Genomic DNA, 20,748 nt, shown 5'->3' on the forward strand with positions numbered 1-20,748 from the left:
TTTGTCCCTACGAGGCCACCGTCATTTACCCGATGGGAGGGGTGAGCGAGTGAGCCCTGCAATCTAGAATTTGACCACTGATGTCACTGTTTTCAACCCATTTTACACACTGGCCCTTTAAGTGTTTTTCAAAACCTTCAAAATGGCGGAAAATCTTTATAACCGTAAGTTATGGGTTCTTGAGGCAAATTTCTTCCTCATGAGGAGAGGCATCTCTGTGCAAAGTTTCATGTCTCTACGACATACGGGGCATGAGATATGCCCCTTCAAAGTTTGCAAGTTCAATCGGTTGCTATAGCGCCCCCCTTTGGCCAATTGATTTAATATTGCTTCATTCGCATCCTCCCATGACCCTCTACCACCGTCCCAAATTTCACATGGATTGACCAAGTCAGTGAGGAGAAAAACATGGAACAGAGACACAGACACTCACCCACAGACAGTTTTCGTCATTATATAGTAAGATATATATATATATATATATATACATAGGATGGATAATATAATTGCAGAGGTGGGTGATCCCTGCCCATCTGACGGTAAAGGTCCAGGTGCTGACAGTTGTTTGGTGTTTATGTGCCCCCTAGTGGCCAAATTCTCATTAAAGCAGCTTTAAGTTTCACAGTCAAGGCTGAAAACAAAAAAAAAACAACTTTGTACAAGACATCAGGATCATTCCCAAATCAAATTAATTGTTCTTTCTAGTGGTTTCAGAACAAACTTGGAGACCCAGTGCTGCAGTTACTGACTTGTTGAGACAAACATTCCCACATTAAAAACCTCTGTGTTACCCAGGATGCCCCTTTCAGATGAGTCACGCTCAATAAAACCGGAAACAATTATGCTGAAAACCAACAACAAGACAGTTGATAACTTCAGTAAACTCTCTGAACTCCAAAGGAGGACATGGTGAGCCTGTAAAATGCTGATCCCCGTGTCTGATGAGAATGGGAGGCCAATATTTTATATCCCTGCTGAGGACGGGGATACAATATATCTGACACAGCTTTATTGGCTTACTCTTTAATGACTTCCTGCGCAGAGCAAGGCTGAGGGAGACGGAGGGAGTCGAACTTGCAGAGAATCTTTCTTTTGTGACTCTTTTGTTCAGTTTTTTGGACTTTTTTTTTAACTGTGCATGAGCTTTACCTCATTACCTGTGTCTCTGCTCCTCACGCCGATGGCTGATTCCCAGTTTGCTTCTCTCTATCTACCACTTTAATCGTCATTTACAGAGACTGTAAAGTAAATGCCTCTTGAACATGATAAGTATATGACCTTGTCCGTATATTCTTCAGTGTACCTCTCTCTGTCTCTCTGGATGGCTAAGATGGGGTTACTAATGAGCACATGTTCTGATGATGAAGCCTTTTTCCAAGAATCTTTTCTCCCAAACGCCCGTGGCCTTTGGATGACTCCCCAAGGAGACCATTAATTTAGATATCAGTGTGTGTGTGTCTGTGTGTGTCTGTGTGTGTGTATGCGCGCATCTGTGTGTGTGTTGCTCGCATATGAGTGGGAGATTTTTGTTGCTTTGTTTTATCGCACACAGACACAAGTATGAGCAAAAGCAGATCAATTAGAAAGTGCGTGCACGTCGGCAAACATGCAACAACAGAGCATACCGGACAAAACGTTACTCCCAAACTCTTAGCCGCTAAAACACAACACCCCCCTTATCACATATCCCTCCTTCCTATCATCATTCTACACCTTCACCCCGACTCGCTCCCCAAACGCCACCCCAAAACATCCTTCTATGTCAACACCTCCCACCCCCCCAATTCCACCCGAATTCAGACCCTCACCAGCACAAAGTTTAGGAGACGCTTCACACACACATGGAGATACAGCAGAAGAGACAGCTTTGGCACCCTCCCTCTCCTCCTACGTACATTAAGACAGTGACAATGGTGCATTTTACTCCTGATAGCAAACACACGCACACTTTATCTCAAAAGGCAACCAGGTGTGTAATTGAAGGGCGTCCTCCTCAAGCTAACACACGTGTGGTTTTCCTCCGCCATTGTTAGGTGCCGTTCAGACGGACTCCTCCACGCTCTTACAGCAGTTTGTTTTCCGAGCGCTGTGTTTTTTAGTGAGAGAGGAAGAATCCACTCCACAAGACTTACAGCAACTCCTTCTCTATCCAAACACTGGCTGTCTGTGTGTCTGAGGTGTTGACAAAATAGCCAGCGGGCCCCCATGTTCACAGTGGTTGGTGAGGAGCCACAAAAAAAGGTTTTGACATCAGGGTTTATCATGTAATTCCAAAAGCATTGGTTTTATGCAGCTTTTCACAGCTTAGCATATCCATTTTATATATATATATATATATATATATATATATATATGTAAAGAAGATTGTACAGTAAGTTAATGGCAAAAATAGGATTTTCTCATTATGTGTCCTGTTTGTCTGCCCCGGATAAGGCATCCCTTCTCTGTTGTTCTTTGAGGCTGATATTGATGCAAATCCAAAGTATATCAGAAATGATAAAAATAGTTGTTTTTTTAGTTTGGGGAGGTCAGTGTATTATTTTTTTGTGATCGGCTTTGGATATACTGCATTGTTACTATTACTTAACCCGTAAATGATCATAATGAAGTGTCACCTCATGTAAAAACATTCATGATCTCACTTTTCATGTTGCAAGTTATAGCAGAAATGCACAAGCAGAGACAACTGGATTGCTTTCCATTTTCCTCAGAGCTGAGCAACTCAAACAAGTCACCAGAAAAATGCAGACTTTGGACTTTTCTGCAAACTACTACTATATTATTATATACATTTGCACATGATTGTGTAGTGGATACGCTGAAACGTTTCAACAGTACTGTGGTTAACGTGTAGTTAAGTATAGACACAACAACAACTTGGTTATGGTTTGGAAAAGATCATATTTTGGCTTAAAATACCTGATTTTTGGGGCACAGTCCCCGCAACAAATGCAGCAATGTCCTGATAAATAAACAACAGCTTTTCATGGCACTATCCCCACTGGAAAAAGAGAAGCAGGTCACAAAAAACGGGTCCATGTCATTGGTCCGACAGCCCATTGGTCCAACATCCCATTAGTCCGACGTCCCGTTGTTCCGGTATGTGATTATACTAGGCTATACTGTATTTGTGTACCATAGAGGATCAGCAACGCAACAAAAGGCTACTGGTCAAGATATAAGTGTCATAGAGAGGAGAGAGTGAAACACCATAACCTCCTGTTATTAACTCTGGGGTCCGGGTTGTTTAATATGGTCGGAACAATGGGATGTCGGACCAATGGGCTGTCGGACCAATGGGCAGTTCCCCAAAAAACGTCCACATTTGGTGACTAAAAAGCCGCTGGAAACACAGCCTTGGGTCGCTGAAATACAACCGGTTTTGTTGTGTGTTGGTTTCAAACAGTGGGCTGTGGCTTTGCAGGTTGAGACTTTAAGTTTCTTTCTATTTCAACAACACTGTGGTTAATGTGTAGTTATATTTAGGCACAAAAACCACTTGGTTATGGTTAGTAAAAGATTGTGTTTTGGTGGCAAAATCACGTCTGGAAATGCAGCAATGACTAAAAACAGCAAGTATGCTCTTTGTTGGTCTCAAAAAGTGGTCTGCAACTTTTCAGCTGTCTTGCCTAGGTTACAAGCGATCCACCATCCCCTTCACCTCCCGATGACAAAGTCAGCTCATATACTACGTCACTTGGAAATGTTAATATGCAAAACATTCTCACTCAGACCTCGTCACATATTGAGGTTTTGGTCATGGACTTTCCACGTCCACCTATGATGTGCAAGGACCCCTGGGTGCGTTGGTTGTTGACGTTCTGGGACACCGTGTCAAGTTCTCTTCTTTTAAGACACACTTCCGTTTTCATGTGAAAGTTAATGTTTGCATACAGTCTTTGTCAATAAAAACACTACGTCGGTGCAACGGTGCAAATTGATGTTTTTTTTTCTTCAACAACAAACACACATGGTTATGTTTAGGAAAAAAATAACAGGGTTTGGCTTCAGAATCTTACGGGACGTGAACACCGCTCTCTCGGGTGAAAGTGAAAGTTTGTTGGACTCGCCCGCCCCACTCGGACTTTCGCCGCCTTAACTTTTGCTCTTGTCTTGCCTTGTTTCCTCCTGTTACCGCCGGGTACCATTAAACCATAACGGCAACCAGCCATGTCCGCTACTGGGGATAGTAACTACAAAGAACTTGCATTAGTACTCCTTGGTAACTGGGGATAGCTACTGGGGAAATATTCCTGTTTTGGTTTGTTCAATGGTTGACACATTTTTTTGTGCCGTAAATTGAGCCCTCATTTTCCTGGGAGATCGGACACAGTGGCAGACAGAATTTCATAGTGAAAGCAAGGCTGATAGGGAACAATTTTGATGGTGTCACTCTTCTATAGCCATTACATTGTGCAATCAAAACTTACTTAATTATGTTAAAGCAAAAAACTTGCCTATTTCCACTCTAAAGAGGAAATGTAATAAAACAGCAGACCAAATCAATTGAAAAAATACAAGAAACGTGTTAAACCTTATTGAAAAAGACTGCCATTCCTCGCTCTTCTGTTTAATAAATAAATCTATCTATGAGAGACTTTAGTTCATCCTGACCCAGCCTCTTCGGCATTATTTCCCTTCACTTTTCCTGAAAAAAGCAGGTGCTTTCTCTGCACACTGCACCAGATAATGCTCACAGCAGTGTCATCATTTCCAAAACTAGTCTAAACATGGCTTACCAGGGAACTCCAAAACATTTATGCAGGTGCTGTTAATGTTAGGCCACTAAATCTGGCATGATGAGAGCTGGAGTGATTGTCTCTCTGTCTGGGCTCGGCCTCGCCTCTGGAGCTGTGATGGCAGACTGAGAGGATTTTACTTCTTTGTAGAAACTCCTTTGTGTTGATGGATGTCAAAGTTTTTTTTCTTTTGGCCTTGATTTGCTCTGAAGTATATGTTAGACTCCTCGACATTTAGGTGAGTGAGTAGACAGAATGTTGGGTCTGCTGACACACTGGGACATCCTTTATATTACCCGACTTTAACAGTGTGAAAAAGATGTTGATTAACTGTTATATTTTGTGTCTGAGGAAAGGTTTAGATTAATCATGTGACTGCAAATAAAGATTCTCAGTAAATCGGGTATTTTTTATTGTCCTTAGACAAAGATGCTGATTTTGTTTTGCATTAAAATCTCCAACGCTATTTGAGGCTACTGCTGCAATGTGTTGTTTTGTTAAATACAGTGAATTTTCCTGTGAGTATATCAGCCTAAAAAGATGTGTAAACTGACTCTAAGTGGGTTTACACAACCCAATCGCAAAAAAATGTTGGCATTGTACGTTTTTGCAAACCATGGATACGTTAAATTTGCATGTTACTAAATAGCAGATACATAAAAAAACACTGCTGTGGTTAACGTGATTAGGTTTAGGTTTTGGCGTAAAATACCAAGTTTGGGGGACACAATCCCTGCTGGAAAAGCAGCCATGGCTCAATAAAGAACAAACTTTTTTTGTGGCACTATTCTGGCAGGAAATACAGTGACATATCAGTAAAAAAAAACAACAACCCCTTTTTGTGGCACTATCGACACTGGAAAAATGAGGGGTCAGTGAAAAAGTACTTATGTTTGATGCCTCAAAAGCCGATGGAAACATAGCAGTGACTCACTGCTATCCCAACAGGAAATGAGTGATGTGTGTGTAAAAAACAACCATTTTTCATAGCACTATACTTGCTAGAAAAACACAGATGGGTTGTTAGAAACCACCCACGTTGGTGCCTTAAAATCCGTCTGGAAACACAGAAATGACTTGCTAAAAAGCAACAGCTTTTTGTAGCACTACCCCTGCTAGAAACACAGGTATGTGTTGCAAAACGCACCCTCTTTTGATGCCTAACTGGCCACTGGAAAAACAGCAGTGACTGTTTGTTGGTCAGGAACAGTGGCCTGCAGCTTAGCAGGCATCATGTCCAGGTGACACACCATCCACTATCCCCTCCACCTCATATGACGAAGTCAGCTCAAATAATACGTCACCTCAGAAACATTAATATGATGTGAATAAAACATGCAAATATAATGCATTCATAGTTTGCAGACCCACAATGCCAACATTTTCTTCTGGCGACTGGGTTGGTTTTCGTCCATGTTTTGATGAATTGGTAATTTCCTCAAACACTATCACTTCATGAATCTAGGACTTTAGGATGATGCATTTATAAACACACTGGCTTACGTGTAATTTTGTATATGCAACTCTATACATGTGGGTGAGCATGTATGCACATGACGCCGGTGTGTTGGCTGTGCCCCTGATGCCTGGCTGACTGGTCCCAGTAAGAATGGGAGCTGATATAAACAGGCTTGGTCGTTCCCACGTCTCTGTTTACACTGGGAGACCCCAGAGCAGCACTACCAGAGCACTGGATTCCCTCCGCACGGCAAACTCACACACTATCCATCTCTGTCTCATGCAGAAACACTCACTCAGAAGTACACACATGTAGTATGTGGGCATGCAGATACAGTATGTGTGCATCTATGCAGAAATGCAGCCATCTTATCTCCTTCCCCTTACTTTTATCATTCAAAGCCATTTCCTCCTGCTCTTATTTTTTGTAATTTGTAGCCTTGTGCCTGGCTTCATCATCTCCCCATCCTTTGAACCCCTGCAGAAGAAACTCAAACTGATGAAGCTTTAGCAATCTGACACAGAGTTCCCACAAAGCCATCAAACCAGTACTGAGCTCAGTTTTACAACACTACCGCAAAGAGCTTTAACTTTGCTCTCTAAGTCCTTTTGAAAAAGGCCTGTGATGTACGCCCAACATAAACAGAACACCAGGGTCCTGACAAACACGCCCAGTTTACAGGCAACAGTGAGATCACCCCAGCCGAACATCTCTGCAAAGACGCATCTGCTGACACGGACGACTCAAGGTTTTAAAAGGAATGAAATCGTGTTTTTGGAAAGCTGTAGATGCAAAACCATTTTGTTTTAGTATGTTTCTAAAAGTTCCACTTTGTGTCTTTGGGTGTTTGGAGGAAACTGCGTGACCTTTTCAGCTTTTTGTCATAAGAATACCAAAGTGTCCACATCATCCAGATGCTCAGAGGGAAACACACCTCATGGGGCCAGGGGATGTATACATGTGCAGCCTCCATTCACCCTTGTTAGGCTGATAATATTGTTCCACCCAAAAGCAAATATTTGACTTTTATTAATTATTTCTGTGTCATGTTTAATAAGTAAGAAATGTTATGTAAAACATTCAAGTTAGCCAATAGCCAATCAGCCACAATTAACATCAAAACTATTGTTACAGACCATAGACCTTTATAAAAAAAAAAAAAAAGGTTGAGCAATTGTGATGTCCCCCACTGGTTTGTGGACTCACATTTTGAAGCCTCGAGTTTGGCATTTTGGTTGTCACCATCTTGGATTTTTGGAACCAAAAGTGATCATATTTGGATCAGAGAGTGAAGCAGGACCCCAGAAATGCAACTTAGCCTTCCTTCCGATTTTTCCCAGTGGCCACTTGTGGTATTGCACTGACAAAAGATCTCCTGTGGCCCAAAAAGTATTTTCCCCATAGACCACCATTATATAGGAGATGTCTGTAAAACTGTTGACAGGACGCCCTGAACTGCAAACAAGGTCAATTATGATTCTTTCTATAAAGAATTTTTGATCCATGGGGGGTTTTGGTTCGTAAAACTTTCCTCAAGCCAAGAAAAGTGTTTAAAAATCTGTGATGTCATCACAATATAAAGTCTATGAGCCGAGTGGGAACTTGCGGGTGTGGCTAGCGGGAGAAACACTATTGTGTATGTTGTCGGTGAAGATTCTCAGTCATCCAGGTCGTGGTAATTGTAAGCTCTCATCCAAGAAGCTTGGATGAGAGGCGAAACGTCTTCGAGAAATGCAAGCAAGTCCAGTTGCCTATGATATAGCACTTACGACTATTGTGTATATTCAGTAAACTCAGAAGCTAGAAGCTTTTTTTGGTGTATGCGCCAACCGAGCAACTCGATTGGACTGAATCAATGCCATCTTGGGTTATGGCATCTAGTTATTATTATACACCTATGGGGTGGAGCTGTGCAGGAATGAGGGGTGGATCTGATTCATAAGCCCTTTAGTGCCACTAATAAGTCCCCTCTTTGTGCTGCCTTTGCATTTTTACACAGCACCAAAGGACCGCAGCATCATGCTGCTCCAGTGTGTGATTTTAGATAACATGGACATCATGGAAGTAAAAGAGGTGTGAAGGGTGTGACAAGTAACAAAACAGTGTCGGCCTCTGGTGTGACATAACATACGCATCAGGGGCGCTTTCTAAACAGTAGCAATGGCATTAACATCAATTACCATTCTTGTTGTATGGGGGCTGATCTCATCCTCTGCTTGGAGGGTTAGGAGCTCCTGGACCTCATTGTTTTCCCAATTTGAGGACATTTTCGGCCACTGTTATTCTTCTTTGAGTTAGCTGCTAACTGCTAACAACCAATTTTAATTCTCTTGTGGTGGGTCACACATGCAACATGTTGCCAAAACATCAAACCCATGCTGCCCACGATCCCACCCTGCTGGCTGTCCGATTAAGACAGAGATCATTTAGTTTAGTTAAGTTTATTTTGGTCATTTTCCAACTTATAAAGCTCAAATATACTGTTATAGACAACACATAAACATTAAGTTAATTTTTTAGCATAAAACAAAATCAAAAACAAAGGACTGAAAAGGTGGACGCTGAAGCCTTAGCTTATTACACCTACCCTTTTAACTTTGACTGTTTTTGTCAGCTCCCTTTTTCTACCCCCATTCTCGGCTCAAAGGCGGGACAACTCTGTCTCCTCTGCGACTGTACCTTTTATACAGAACTGCGAGGCGGAATAACAGCGTGAAATTACCGTCTTGAAAAGGCACTGTAAAAGGGGCTATAGACTGTGGTGACGCCTTGCAGACATCCTTTCACTCAAGCTGCCTCACCCTTAAATATGTGTAAATTTAAGCCTTAAAAACCTGGTGTCACTGTGAAGTCTTCAAAATCTGGTGCTTGGGCAGTGACTCGCACGTTGCATCAGGACGTTTTGGTCCATAACCAAATGTAAATATGTGACAGGGTCAGAGTGAAAATGTGTTACTACAGTTCTCATGATTGGGAAAATTAGCTATAGAGACCTTAACCGTATTTTTTATTAGGCTGTAAATATGTTTAATTCTAATGTAAAGTTGGACATTTTTAAAATGTGGATTGACTAATTTACTGAGCCAGCCTCAAGTGACCATTTGATGAGCTGTAGTTTTTGGCATTTCCACGTTGGCTTTGTTTTTTAGCCCCAGAGGTTGCTGCTTGTGATACACACACACACACACGCATGCACACACATGCAGGCACACAAGTATATAAATTTCCCAGAAGCATGAAAAAATGATTTATCTCTCACTTTGCCTCAGTCACTCTCTCTTTGACACACACACACGCACGCACGCACGCACGCACGCACACACACACACACACACACACACACACAGAGTAGTTATAGTGATGGACCGTCTATTTATTCTTAGACATATCTGCATCTATTAAGCCGTAAGTGCTCACATCTGTGTGTTTACATGCCGCATCTTATGACCTAATGAGAATAAGAGCATTGTTCCCCTGGGAAGAGACTGCCCCAGTGATGTGCAGCCCAACAAACTGTAAACATACTCCTGCGCCCTGCGTCAGCCGCTTCGAAACACACACACACACACACACACACACACACACACACACAAACATACTCACGCCATCAATGCTAGTGGTCTGACTTTTCCTAACCTGCTCTAAATCTAAACCTTTATAGTAAACATCTTGGGACATCCGAACAAGGCTCTTGTGCAGAATGGATGTGAATTACAAGGCTATATTTCACCAGGAGAAGCCCAGGAGGATTAAACAAGAGGGGGGGAAGAGACAATTTGGTAACCAGGGAGGAAGAACAATAACAACAAGGCTGAATCATAAAGAAGTTATTTTTCTGTTTTGTTTGGGCGCAGGCCAAGAGAGAGAAATGTTTGCAGCGGTCTGAGTGGAAGAGCTGGGTTACAGGACACAATGCATAGATGTGTATATGCAAGCAATAAGTCATGGATATTAACACGCAAATGTGCACACATACACACTCAGACTCATGCACAGAAATCTGTGTTTAGTTTGAGCAACATTATTTCATAAAGATGATCATTCTTAGCAGTTTAACTCTTGTGCAGTGTTGTGCAAAGCTACACAAAGAAGAGCAAACGAGCTCAAGTAACTTTTACAAGCACAAAATATCGTAAAGTCATGACCAGTCCGCCTAAAGGTCACCATCACAGCAGGATGTGACAGTGCGCAGACACCTCAGGACAGCATCCATTCACCGAATTCATTCATGAGCCACAGGAGCGGCTGTGAACTCTCTCATTGATAACACAAACATTCCCAACCGCCTCCAAACTTTACTCCTTCTCCTCTTTTGTAGCCTGTCCAGAATTCCCAGAGGAGCATTTACTGACCAGATGTGCTCATTTTCCTCGGAGATGTTCTAATCCACGCAGCTTAAATGTCAATACTCCATAAACACTGAAAGAAAGTAACACATTGTTAGCTGGGAAGTGTGTTAACATAAGACTGTTAAGTGTAATATTGGCAGACGCTGATGATCACAAAGGCAGATCTGTGGACACAGAATTTGGCTGCAGTCAATAAGCATTTTAACTCTTACGTGGACATGCAAATTATACTATTAATGGCTCAAACATCATTTATAAGATGTTAAAATTATTAGCTCATGCTGCAGGACATGGTGTAGAAACCTGAGCTTTTCTTGTTTCAAATTATGTCAAAGAATATATTTCTTTCCCACCAAGACAGCTGTCAGTGTCCACACGGTGGCGCAAGTTACCAACTTTAACTCACTGGTTGCTGTTCAAGGCCATCTGTGCAGGCAGCCAGAAATATTACAGTAATTATGTTCTTGATCTCAGTGAAGGGTCTGTTTTATCACATGAACAGTTTAGGGTTAATTAGGATTTTTCTTTGCAATTCATTTTAACTAGTTATTTATTTTAAGATTACTTTTGGGGCTTTTTGCCTTTATTTGATAGGACAGTAGTAAGTGTGAAGGGAGAAGAGGGGGTATGACATACAGCAAAGGGCCGCAGGCTTGAATCGAACCAAGAGCCACTGCAGCAAGGACATTGCTTTTGCACGTTGGATGCCTGCTTGACCCACTGAGCTACTGGGAGCCCTTTAACCGTGTTATAAAAGCAGTTTCACAGGCTTTAATGCAGTTAACTACATGTCAGCTGGAGACATGTCAAGTCAAGTCGAAGTCTATTATAGCTAGATATCAAAAAGCATCTTGGAAAGGGCTGTAAAACAATAATGAACATTAGCAGAATGTATAAGAATGTAAAAGGTGAGGAAAAATACATATACTGCAAAACACTGTCACAAAACTTTTGAAATATATTTTTTAAAAAGTGTGCTAAAATAGACCAATACAAAGTATGCACATGAACATAACCACATAGAAAAATGTGTAACACATAGGAAACTATATTAACATATACGCAACTAGTGACATATACATAAACATAGAGACATCTCTCTCTCCACTTATTAGAATTAATAGAATTAATTAAGAATTAATAAACTATATCAAAGAAAAAAAAAATCTCCTGATCTTCACAGAGTAGCCTGCACACCACCAGAGAAATCCCTTAGATCATCAAATAAAGGTCTACTCATTGTACCTAAAATCAAGTCTCAATCAGCTCATGGTGCTTTTAGTCATTATGGTCCTACTCTCTGGAATTCTCTTCCACCTGAACTATGGTCTGATGTAAGTGTTTTTTTAAGCAAACTAAAAAGGTATCTTTTACCTCAAGCTTTTAGTTAGGATTTTAAGTGTATTTTTATTTGTTTTAGGGATTATTATTATTATTATTAATAATAATAATAATAATAATAATAAATTTTATTTGTATTGCACTTTACATTTTAGCAATCTTAAAGTGCTACAGAGCAGGATAAAAAAAATAAAAATAAAACAGACTATAATTAATACAATTTAAGAATTATTAAAAATGATGAGAGACAATAAATATTATTATTATTATTATCTCCCCCGTTTTAAGAATAATGTTTATAACACCTTCTTCTCGAAATCTGATAATAATAAATGTTTTTATCGTTGTGTTTTGAAAGTTGTAACCGGAAGTTGAAGCTATTTTGAAGTTCACTAGGTCACCTGGTTTTATTTTGAAAGCTGAAACAGGAAGTCGCTTCGCTAGTCGGTCAGTAGTACGCAGAGGAAGGAGTCTGTCCACAAAAAACACCGTCACTGGACTGTTTATGTCTCGGGGGTCACAGCTGTGAGCTAGCTGAAGAGGTAGCTAAAGAATTAAAGCACACATCTCAGATACACACATCTGCATTAACACGCAAACCTAACTGGAAACAGTGGGACCACATCGTCCTCAGTTAGACAGCTAGCCTGCTAGCTAGCTTAGCTAACAACTTTTCATTCATTACTGCCTGTGCACTTTCTTTGTTGCTAGCTAACGGTTAGCTTTATTCACAACAGTAGCCGGGCAGCAGCGAGCTGTTGTTTCTCTTTATTTTTAGTCGTTTATATCAGTGTAATTCTAGCCCTAATAACACGTCAGTTAATGCAGTCATGCTGAATTAGTTTGCGGATGATAGTTGACAGCCCGTTTGTTAGGCTACCGGCGAGATTAGCTAGCTTAGCAACAGTTCCCTAAACAAGCTTATCAGTTGCGTTACTATGCAACACAACACTAGGATGAGGGATGGATCAGCTGTAACGCTAACAAACTTTACATTTTAGACTGAACTACGGCGAGCTCTTCCTTACGTTTAAACACATTTAGGTGGTCGCGTTTAGCATCCATTAAATCATTTTCTTTATCTTGCATGCTATTTTAGTAGCAACAGAGCGAAGCTAACGTATCAGGCTGTTGTCACTAGCAGGCAGGCTAACGTTAACTCATAGCCACAATAGCACAGACGTGTATTTAAAAGGTCAATTTTTCTAAATGTTTAGATCACTCTAATGTCTTGCAGATGCCTGTGTGCTTCCTGTTTTGTTATGCACTCTCATGTAGAAGGAACCACATAGCTGCAGAAACAGTTGAACTGGCACACCTTTTATCACATGTAACAGCATTTGCACGAAAGGACTGTCTCTGTGTGCTAGCTTATTTGACAGTATGTGCAAGCTAAAAAACATTGAAGAAGGTATTTTGCAAAGATAGATAGATTGTTAACTTTATTGTTCACCTCAGTGGAAATTTGTCTTAAGCTTCTCTCAAAATATCAAAGGTACAGACAGACACACAACACAATACACCATTAAAAACGTACATTTTAACAATATATATGATACAATGGTGTAAATAGGCAGGTAGGACCAATAGTTTATGTATAGTTAAAGATAGCACACCTTATGTAAATAATAGCCTTTCCTGGTACAGTCATACAGTCTGTGTTCATTGCGTGTATGGCACAGGGAATAAATGACTTCTCATATTTGTTCTGGCACCCTAAATCAATGCCTAGATGGGAGCAGCTCAAACTCTGAATGTAATGGATGTGAGGCATCTGCAATAATATGTTTGGCCTTCCTGCGTACAGCACTGTCAGATATATTGCTGAGTTGTTTCTGTGATTTGCCAGTAACCATCCCTGCAATGTTGACAATCTTGGAGAGCTTGCTTTTCGCTCTTTGCACTCAAGTTGCCGTATGATGCTGCAATGTCACACGGCATAGTTTCAAAAGTCAAAATACAAATAATTCCTGGGCGTTGTTTACCTCCAGCTCGTCTTGTCTTCCTGTCCGTCCATGAAGTGGTGGTGATGGTGGCGTCGATTATGAATGTGTGAGGAGAAACCCCCCTGTGGTCCTCCCGCTGCACCGCACACTTCCTCATGGATTCCAGCAATGATGAGGCACTTGATATCATTGTCACCAATGTGGTGGCAACCTTCAGGACCAGGTGCCACCTCAACCTGCGCACCATCGCCTTAGAGGGGACTAATGTCATCTATAAGCCGGAAGTAGGGGTAAGGACATCATATAGAGATAAAAAAAACCCAGCTCACCTATATTTTGATTATGTGCATCTTTGATGTGATATTAAGGCTTTGTGATGTGGGCCATGCTGGGAGCATTCAAAGTTTGACCCCTTTTTCGTTGTTGTTTTTAGAAAGTCCTGATGAAGCTTCGTAAGCCCAAGATAACAGCCTCAATCTGGTCTTCGGGGAAAATCATCTGCACTGGAGCAACAAGGTAGACATGTTGCACATGAAACATGTCACACACACTCACATTAACCAGTAACTCACTGAGGACTAACAGATGGAGTTGCCGGTTTCCAAAGGGCCATGCATTTTCTCTGTTGAGAGAAATGCTTGCTGCTGATGTCTTGCCTCCCTATTGATGCTGCTGTAATGTTGGCTACAAGTGAATTTTTGAGCAAGATCCCCATCAGCTGCCAATAAAGTAGAGGCATTACCATTTGTCTCACCTGTCACAGATACAACGCTGACAATAGAACTAGTGAGCAAATGAGCCACCACAAACCAGCACAGGGATGACTTTAGTTCTTGGTGCCCTGAACATACAGTTACTCTTAAGGGTGCCAGCTACTGTTTGTGTATTACATTATTACATCTCTTTTGCATGCCAAAGTACACACAGTATGTTTACCACTGTTCTGCTGGCTCTCACTTTTTGCTCCCCTCTTCTGTTCAGTGAGGATGACGCAAAGCTGGGTGCTCGCAGGTTAGCACGCCTTCTGCAGAAACTGGGCTTCAAGGTGAGTATAACTGGAACATAAAGTTAAAAAAAAAAAAAAAAAGAATATCAATGCAGATGTAAAATTAATATCTGTTGTTGGTATTGCATTTCAGATTGTGTAGGTAAAGGTAGAATTTGCAGGAATTGCTGGCTACTGTTAAATTGAAAGCCAACCCCAGATTCAGTCTTGCTGTGGAGCGAGCCTTGTCCCCTTGGTGCTTCACCTCGCTATATCTGTGGTTTTCCGGTGTTGTGACCATCATTTTTTCATAGCTCCATCTTGGATGCGTCCTGCTTATGATCTGGCTTCTGATCCTTACCTTTTTATAAAGTTCCGACCTCAGATGCATTCTATGCTGAGAAACGTCCTGACCACAGCTAAATAAGAAGAAAATGATCAAATACAGGCAGAGGGCAGATACATACACAGTCACACACCTCTAGTGGCTCAAAAGTGATGATTGAAAGGGATTACCTTTGTATAAGTATATATATTGATTTGTAGAAAAATCTTCCAGTGTGTGAATGTGTGTGAGACGTAGTGTTAAAGCGCTTTTGAATCGTCGGAAAAATAGAAAGGTGCTCTACAAGTGCAGGTCCATTTACCCTTTGAATAACAAGAAAAGACAACACACACAATATTACATACAACATCCAAAAATTAAGATGATATCTAGTCTCACATCCGGGCATAATATTGATATATTACTCAGCCCTAGATTCTTTTGACTTCTCATTTGGTTTAGCCAGGTCAACTCTCATGACTCGTAAACCTAACAATCAGAATCAGAAATACTTTACTGATCCCCGAGGGGAAATTATTTATGTTACAGGTGCTCCTTGCAAGACAGGAAAGATACGTGAAAATATAAGAAATTTAAACAATAGTATTTACAAATACTAATACTAATATATATATTTATATATACATTGTAAACTGAACAAGATTATTTACACAAACAGAATATATACAGTCAGGGTGAAATGGGGTTATTGCACAAGTTACATTGGATTATTGCAGTGTGTGAAAAAGTCTCACGGCCACTCAGTCTGATGGCCACAGGCAGGAATGATTTCCTGTGGCGCTCAGTGGTACATTTAGGTGGTATGAGTCTCCCACTGAAAGTACTCTTGTGCCTGACCAGCACATGGTGGAGTGGGTGTGAGACATTGTCCAAGATAGTTCGTAGCTTAGACAGCATCCTCCTCTCTGACACCACCATCAGAGAGTCACACTCCGTTCCCACAACGTCACTGGCCTTGCGGATCAGTTTGTTGAGTCTGTTGGCGTCCGCCACCCTCAGCCTGCTGCCCCAGCACACAACAGCATAGAGGATAGCACTGGCCACCACAGACTCATAGAAAATCCTGAGCATAGTCCGGCAGATGTTGAAGGACCTCAGTCGCCTCAGAAAATAGAGACGGCTCTGGCCCTTCCTGTAGAGAGCGTTAGTGTTCTTAGCCCAGTCCAGTTTATTGTCAATGTGTACCCCCAGGTACTTATAGTCCTCTACAATGTCCACACTGACCCCCTGGATGGAAACAGGGGTCACCGGTGTCTTGATCCTCCTCAGATCCACAGCCAGTTCCTTTGTCTTTGCAACGTTGAGCTGCAGATGGTTCTGCTCACACCATGTGACAAAGTTATACATCCAACTATAGCAGAGTCATCAGAAAACTTCTGAAGATGGCAGGTCTCAGTGCAATAGTCCGTGGTGTAGAGGGTGAAGAGGAAGGGAGAGAGGACAGTCCCCTGTGGGGCCCCGGTATTGCTGACCACTCTGTCTGACACACAGCGTTGCAAGCGCACATACTGTGGTCTGCCAGTCAAGTAGTCGGGTGTAATAGATCTGTATCCAAATAGCTGCTTTCTGTGGCTTGTACTTGCTTATATTTGTGCAGTAACTAGAGTTTAAAGGAGGCTTAGCTATAGAACTTGGCAGCACTAAGGCCAAATAATAAAAGACTGAAAGACAAGAATTCTCCTTTAATGGGAAAGTATAGATACAGTAATATATGTGCATGTGCATGTTTGTGCGTTGTTCTGCAGGTGAGGTTTTCAGCCTTCAGAGTTGTGAACGTGCTGGCAGTTTGCTCCATGCCGTTCGCAATCCACCTCATAGATTTCACCAAGAACAACCGACCCATTGCCAGGTAATACAATCTGTGCATCACAACTAACATCATCACACTTAGTAAAAACCTTCCCCCTCAGATGTCAGCCCAGAATCTCTGATATATTAGTTTTGAGTCATAAATTCTGACCTCATTAAGAAAAATCATCGTCAGAATTACCTGTCATTGACATTTAGCTTGATTCACTTTTGCCTGAGACATTTCAAAGCATGTATTATGACGTAAATAGCCCTGTTGTTTAAAATGTTTTACTGATAGTGATGTGATATTTGCAAGGACAGGATGACCTCTAGTGGTGGAAGCCCTGCTCAGCGCTTCAGTATGCATTTGGCACCACAAGCAGACAGAAGATGTTGGTGTAGTCAGCCTGTGATTCACTTGTTCATGCAACAGCATATGGCGTCATGTAAAACACTCTCAGAGCTGTGTGTGTTTTCAGATATATGAGCTGAAACCTTTCAGTGATCAGCACTTCACCATGTGTTTGTTTCTGTTTGCCAGTTATGAACCAGAGCTCCATCCTGCTGCCACATACAGGATCAAACACATCAAGGCCACTATCCAGGTGTTCTCCACTGGCAGCATCACAGTTACAGGTACTTTGCATAACACACATATATACACACACGGACCTTTCTCGCGCTTATTTACATACAGCTAGAGGGCACACCAGCTTAAGGGATTGGGGTCACATTGTTGTAATGCACTTTTATAGTCTGTTACAACCAGAAAAGCTGTTTGTAAGTAACCTAATTCCTCAAGGAATTTTACTCAGGGTGAAATATGCCCTCTTTGTATGTCATGCCCGGGGCGAAACTAGACCCAAACACCTGTTGTGGTTCTCAATTTGTCTGCATGTGGAGGTGAAGTGCGGTTTTTTATTGCAGTCAAAGCTTATTCCTTTGCTTTCACCCCACCCCGCTCTTCCCCATCCTGTCATCCAGGACCAAATGTGCAGAATGTGGCCACGGCTGTTGAGCAGGTCTACCCGCTACTGTTCGAGTGTCAGAAACCCCTCTGCAAATGAAAGAGAAGGCACGTCGGATTTGTTTGTTACAAGTGAGGAAGCACCTTAACCCTGGATTTAATTGCTTGATTTTATCACCGAGCGGCAACAGTGACGAACTTCTAACACACGTCAACGGGCTTGATGTCACCTGGATTTTTAAAAAAAAAAATCCTCAACGACCCTAGTTGGAGTCTAAAAACTTCCTTCTCACAAAACGTAAGTGTTGTCGTGGATTGTGTGGCTCTTGTGATTTTAACAGCAAGTACGTCTTCAGGCATTGTATCCTTCAGCGGGAACCACTCCTCCTAACCTGACTGACACTGAGGAGGGTGGAAGTTATCTGCTCTCGCTCCTTATTAGCAGAAAGACCAGTTTTCAACAAACATTAACCATTTTAATGCTTAACAGTTGCGAGCCCATCGCGGAGAGTCGGTATGCTAACACTAAACGGCCTCACCTTTAACCCTATATACAAGAAGTTGTCCCATTTGCTTCCTTCTCAAGAAGAATCTCCGTCCACGGCTCGACTGTAGACGTTTTAATGCAAATACAAGGTGTCCACTGTGTTGGCCACAAAACAAAAAACAGCAGTAAAACCATAGACTGTAGAGTCTGGACTGTTATGCAGATGTTGCTCACAATATGCATTAATCTCTGACTTTAATTGTTGGTCTCTCACATAGACTGTTTATAAAGATGGACGACACATCTCCACTTCCTCCCTGAATATTCCTTACATGGCCGCTGCCATCTTGTGCTGGAGACAGTGTCCGTATTATTGAGTTCCCAGCCATTCACCCGTCCGACCAAGCAGCGCCATTGACCACCAGCACACCAGTTGGTACACACAGCTGTCAATCATGATGTCAGACCCTCCTTTAAAGCATCAAATCATGATTGAAAAACACTTGAACATACATCAGCGTGTTAAGAGCCACTTAAAATGACAGAAACCATCTTTGGAGAAAATTTATTTGACGTGTACTTTGATATTTTAGTTTGGCCCATGTCCCATCTGCTAACATGGAGGGGGCGTCCGTCTTTATATACAGTCTATGGTTTCTCACATTTCGCTACGTAAGTTTAGTTGTCACTTCACTTTAAATTTCTTGTTCCTTAACTGTGGCATTGGCTCAGAATGCACACACACACACACGTGTATGATTTAATGTCTTGTCATTTTCTAACACAAGTCAAATATGGAACTGTTTTTCCAAGGCTGGACAATGTACAGAACAAAATGGACATCCTTAATGTTTTGGAATGTGATGAAAAATTCTGAAGGGTTCAGGTGTGTGTTTTTTTTTTTTCTTCGGGTGTTGCGACGTTGAGCCATAGACCCCTCACTCACTTTAAATGAACACAGCTACTGGTTATTTAGTCCCAGGCTTTCATGGTGCTGAGACAAGGCAAGGCATTTGATGAGCTTTTTGAGTAGCGCGGGAATGAAGCTACAAACACTGTCGAGACAGGACAATGTAGGAGAAAGTAATTACGAAGAGGACTGTAAGTTTAAAGGTCCAGTGTCTAGGATTTATGGGGATATGTTGGCAGAAATAGAAGTATGTTTTCTTCAGTGATTAATCACCCTAATAAGAGTCGTAGCTTGAGCCGCTCATATCTACACATGGAGCAGGTCCTTGTCTATAAAGACCGCCATATGGCACCACCACGTTTCTACAGTAGAGCAGAATGGACAACCAAACACTGGCTCTAGGGCCGTTTGCATTTTTCGTCTGCCCGAACCTAGTGGCATTGGAAAAAATGCCAATTTTTAACGTGAAACTGCTTTTTTCAGTATTTTTGACCAGTTTTAAACATTTTGTCCATTCATTTTGGAGAGGAAGACACCTCTGCGGATAATCCAGCTCCTGGTACAAACCTCCTGAACAACGAACACTGAAGGAATTCTAACCGGGAGCTATCGCTTGGCACATGGGAGAAGTTTTATCTAACTGCAATCTGCAGTCCTCACCACTAGATGCCACTAAATCCTATAAATCCTACACACTGCTCCTTTAAGTAAAGAACTCATAATTACAAAAGCAGCCATTCACTTAAATCATTAAGTAGTATTGCAGTTAACTCATCAAGACATTTAGCAGTACATTCATTTGAGTTTTTGAAGCAACACAGTGTTCAAAGAGGCCAGCATTAGCCAGTGCCTGAACTGTCTGAAAAACAAAACCCTTCACAGAATATCGTTCGCTTAAACAACAAAAAAACCACGGTTACGTGTTTTAAATGGAAACCCTAGTGACAGGCAACATAGATGTATGTATATAATATTAGCATCTGATGGAGAAGATGTTGGTTTGACACGTTTCGACCTTTGACCGGTGTCGACTGAAATTTGTGACACTTGTTCAGAATTTTGTATTTTGTATAAAAATAAAGGTTCATGGTAAAACAGGCCACCACGGGACTATTGTTCAGTTTGTTTTACTCACATGTTCACAACTTCCTCTTGGTGTGTATGCATGTCCTGATTGATTTAGTGTGAAGCACTTTCAATGGTTACGACAGACGTTGCATGTACATTTCTACATTTTCTAACATGAAAAAAAGGAATAACTAACGTAAAGATTTAAAAATGTGCAATTTTTAATTGTGAACAGTTTCACATAAGTCATTCTTTCTTGCATTAAAACATCCCACTGGTTAATCACCTAAATATAATTTTAGTATCACTGACACAAGTTTTTTTTTTTAAAAAAAACAAAAAAACAATTTTTCACAATTC

General features: G+C 41.4%; 1 protein-coding gene across 2 annotated transcripts; it reads left to right on the forward strand.

Annotated features, from left to right (window-relative positions):
• The first annotated feature begins 12,309 nt into the window (after positions 1–12,309).
• tbpl1 (TBP-like 1) lies at positions 12,310–20,419 on the forward strand. 2 transcript variants are annotated; one of them, XM_050058205.1, is made up of 7 exons: positions 12,310–12,430; positions 13,880–14,124; positions 14,268–14,350; positions 14,816–14,879; positions 16,911–17,014; positions 17,498–17,592; positions 17,941–20,419. In XM_050058205.1, exons 2-7 carry the CDS (start codon positions 13,990–13,992, stop codon positions 18,021–18,023), a joined length of 564 nt encoding a protein of 187 aa, XP_049914162.1. In that variant the 5' UTR covers positions 12,310–12,430; positions 13,880–13,989; the 3' UTR covers positions 18,024–20,419. The 2 variants fall into 2 exon arrangements, with proteins under 2 accessions (XP_049914162.1, XP_049914163.1); XM_050058206.1 differs by having other exon boundaries at positions 12,319–12,430; positions 13,910–14,124.
• The last annotated feature ends 329 nt before the right edge of the window (positions 20,420–20,748 follow it).

Source organism: Epinephelus moara, chromosome 12 (assembly GCF_006386435.1).
Source record: "Epinephelus moara isolate mb chromosome 12, YSFRI_EMoa_1.0, whole genome shotgun sequence".
Taxonomy (NCBI): domain Eukaryota; kingdom Metazoa; phylum Chordata; class Actinopteri; order Perciformes; family Serranidae; genus Epinephelus; species Epinephelus moara.

Coding starts and splice junctions, on each gene's coding strand:
- tbpl1 (XM_050058205.1), top strand. CDS start 13,990: ATGGATTCCAGCAATGATGAGGCACTTGATATCATTGTCACCAATGTG. Junction 14,351..14,815: donor ATCTGCACTGGAGCAACAAG/GTAGACATGTTG, acceptor TCTTCTGTTCAG/TGAGGATGACGCAAAGCTGG. Junction 17,015..17,497: donor AACAACCGACCCATTGCCAG/GTAATACAATCT, acceptor TCTGTTTGCCAG/TTATGAACCAGAGCTCCATC.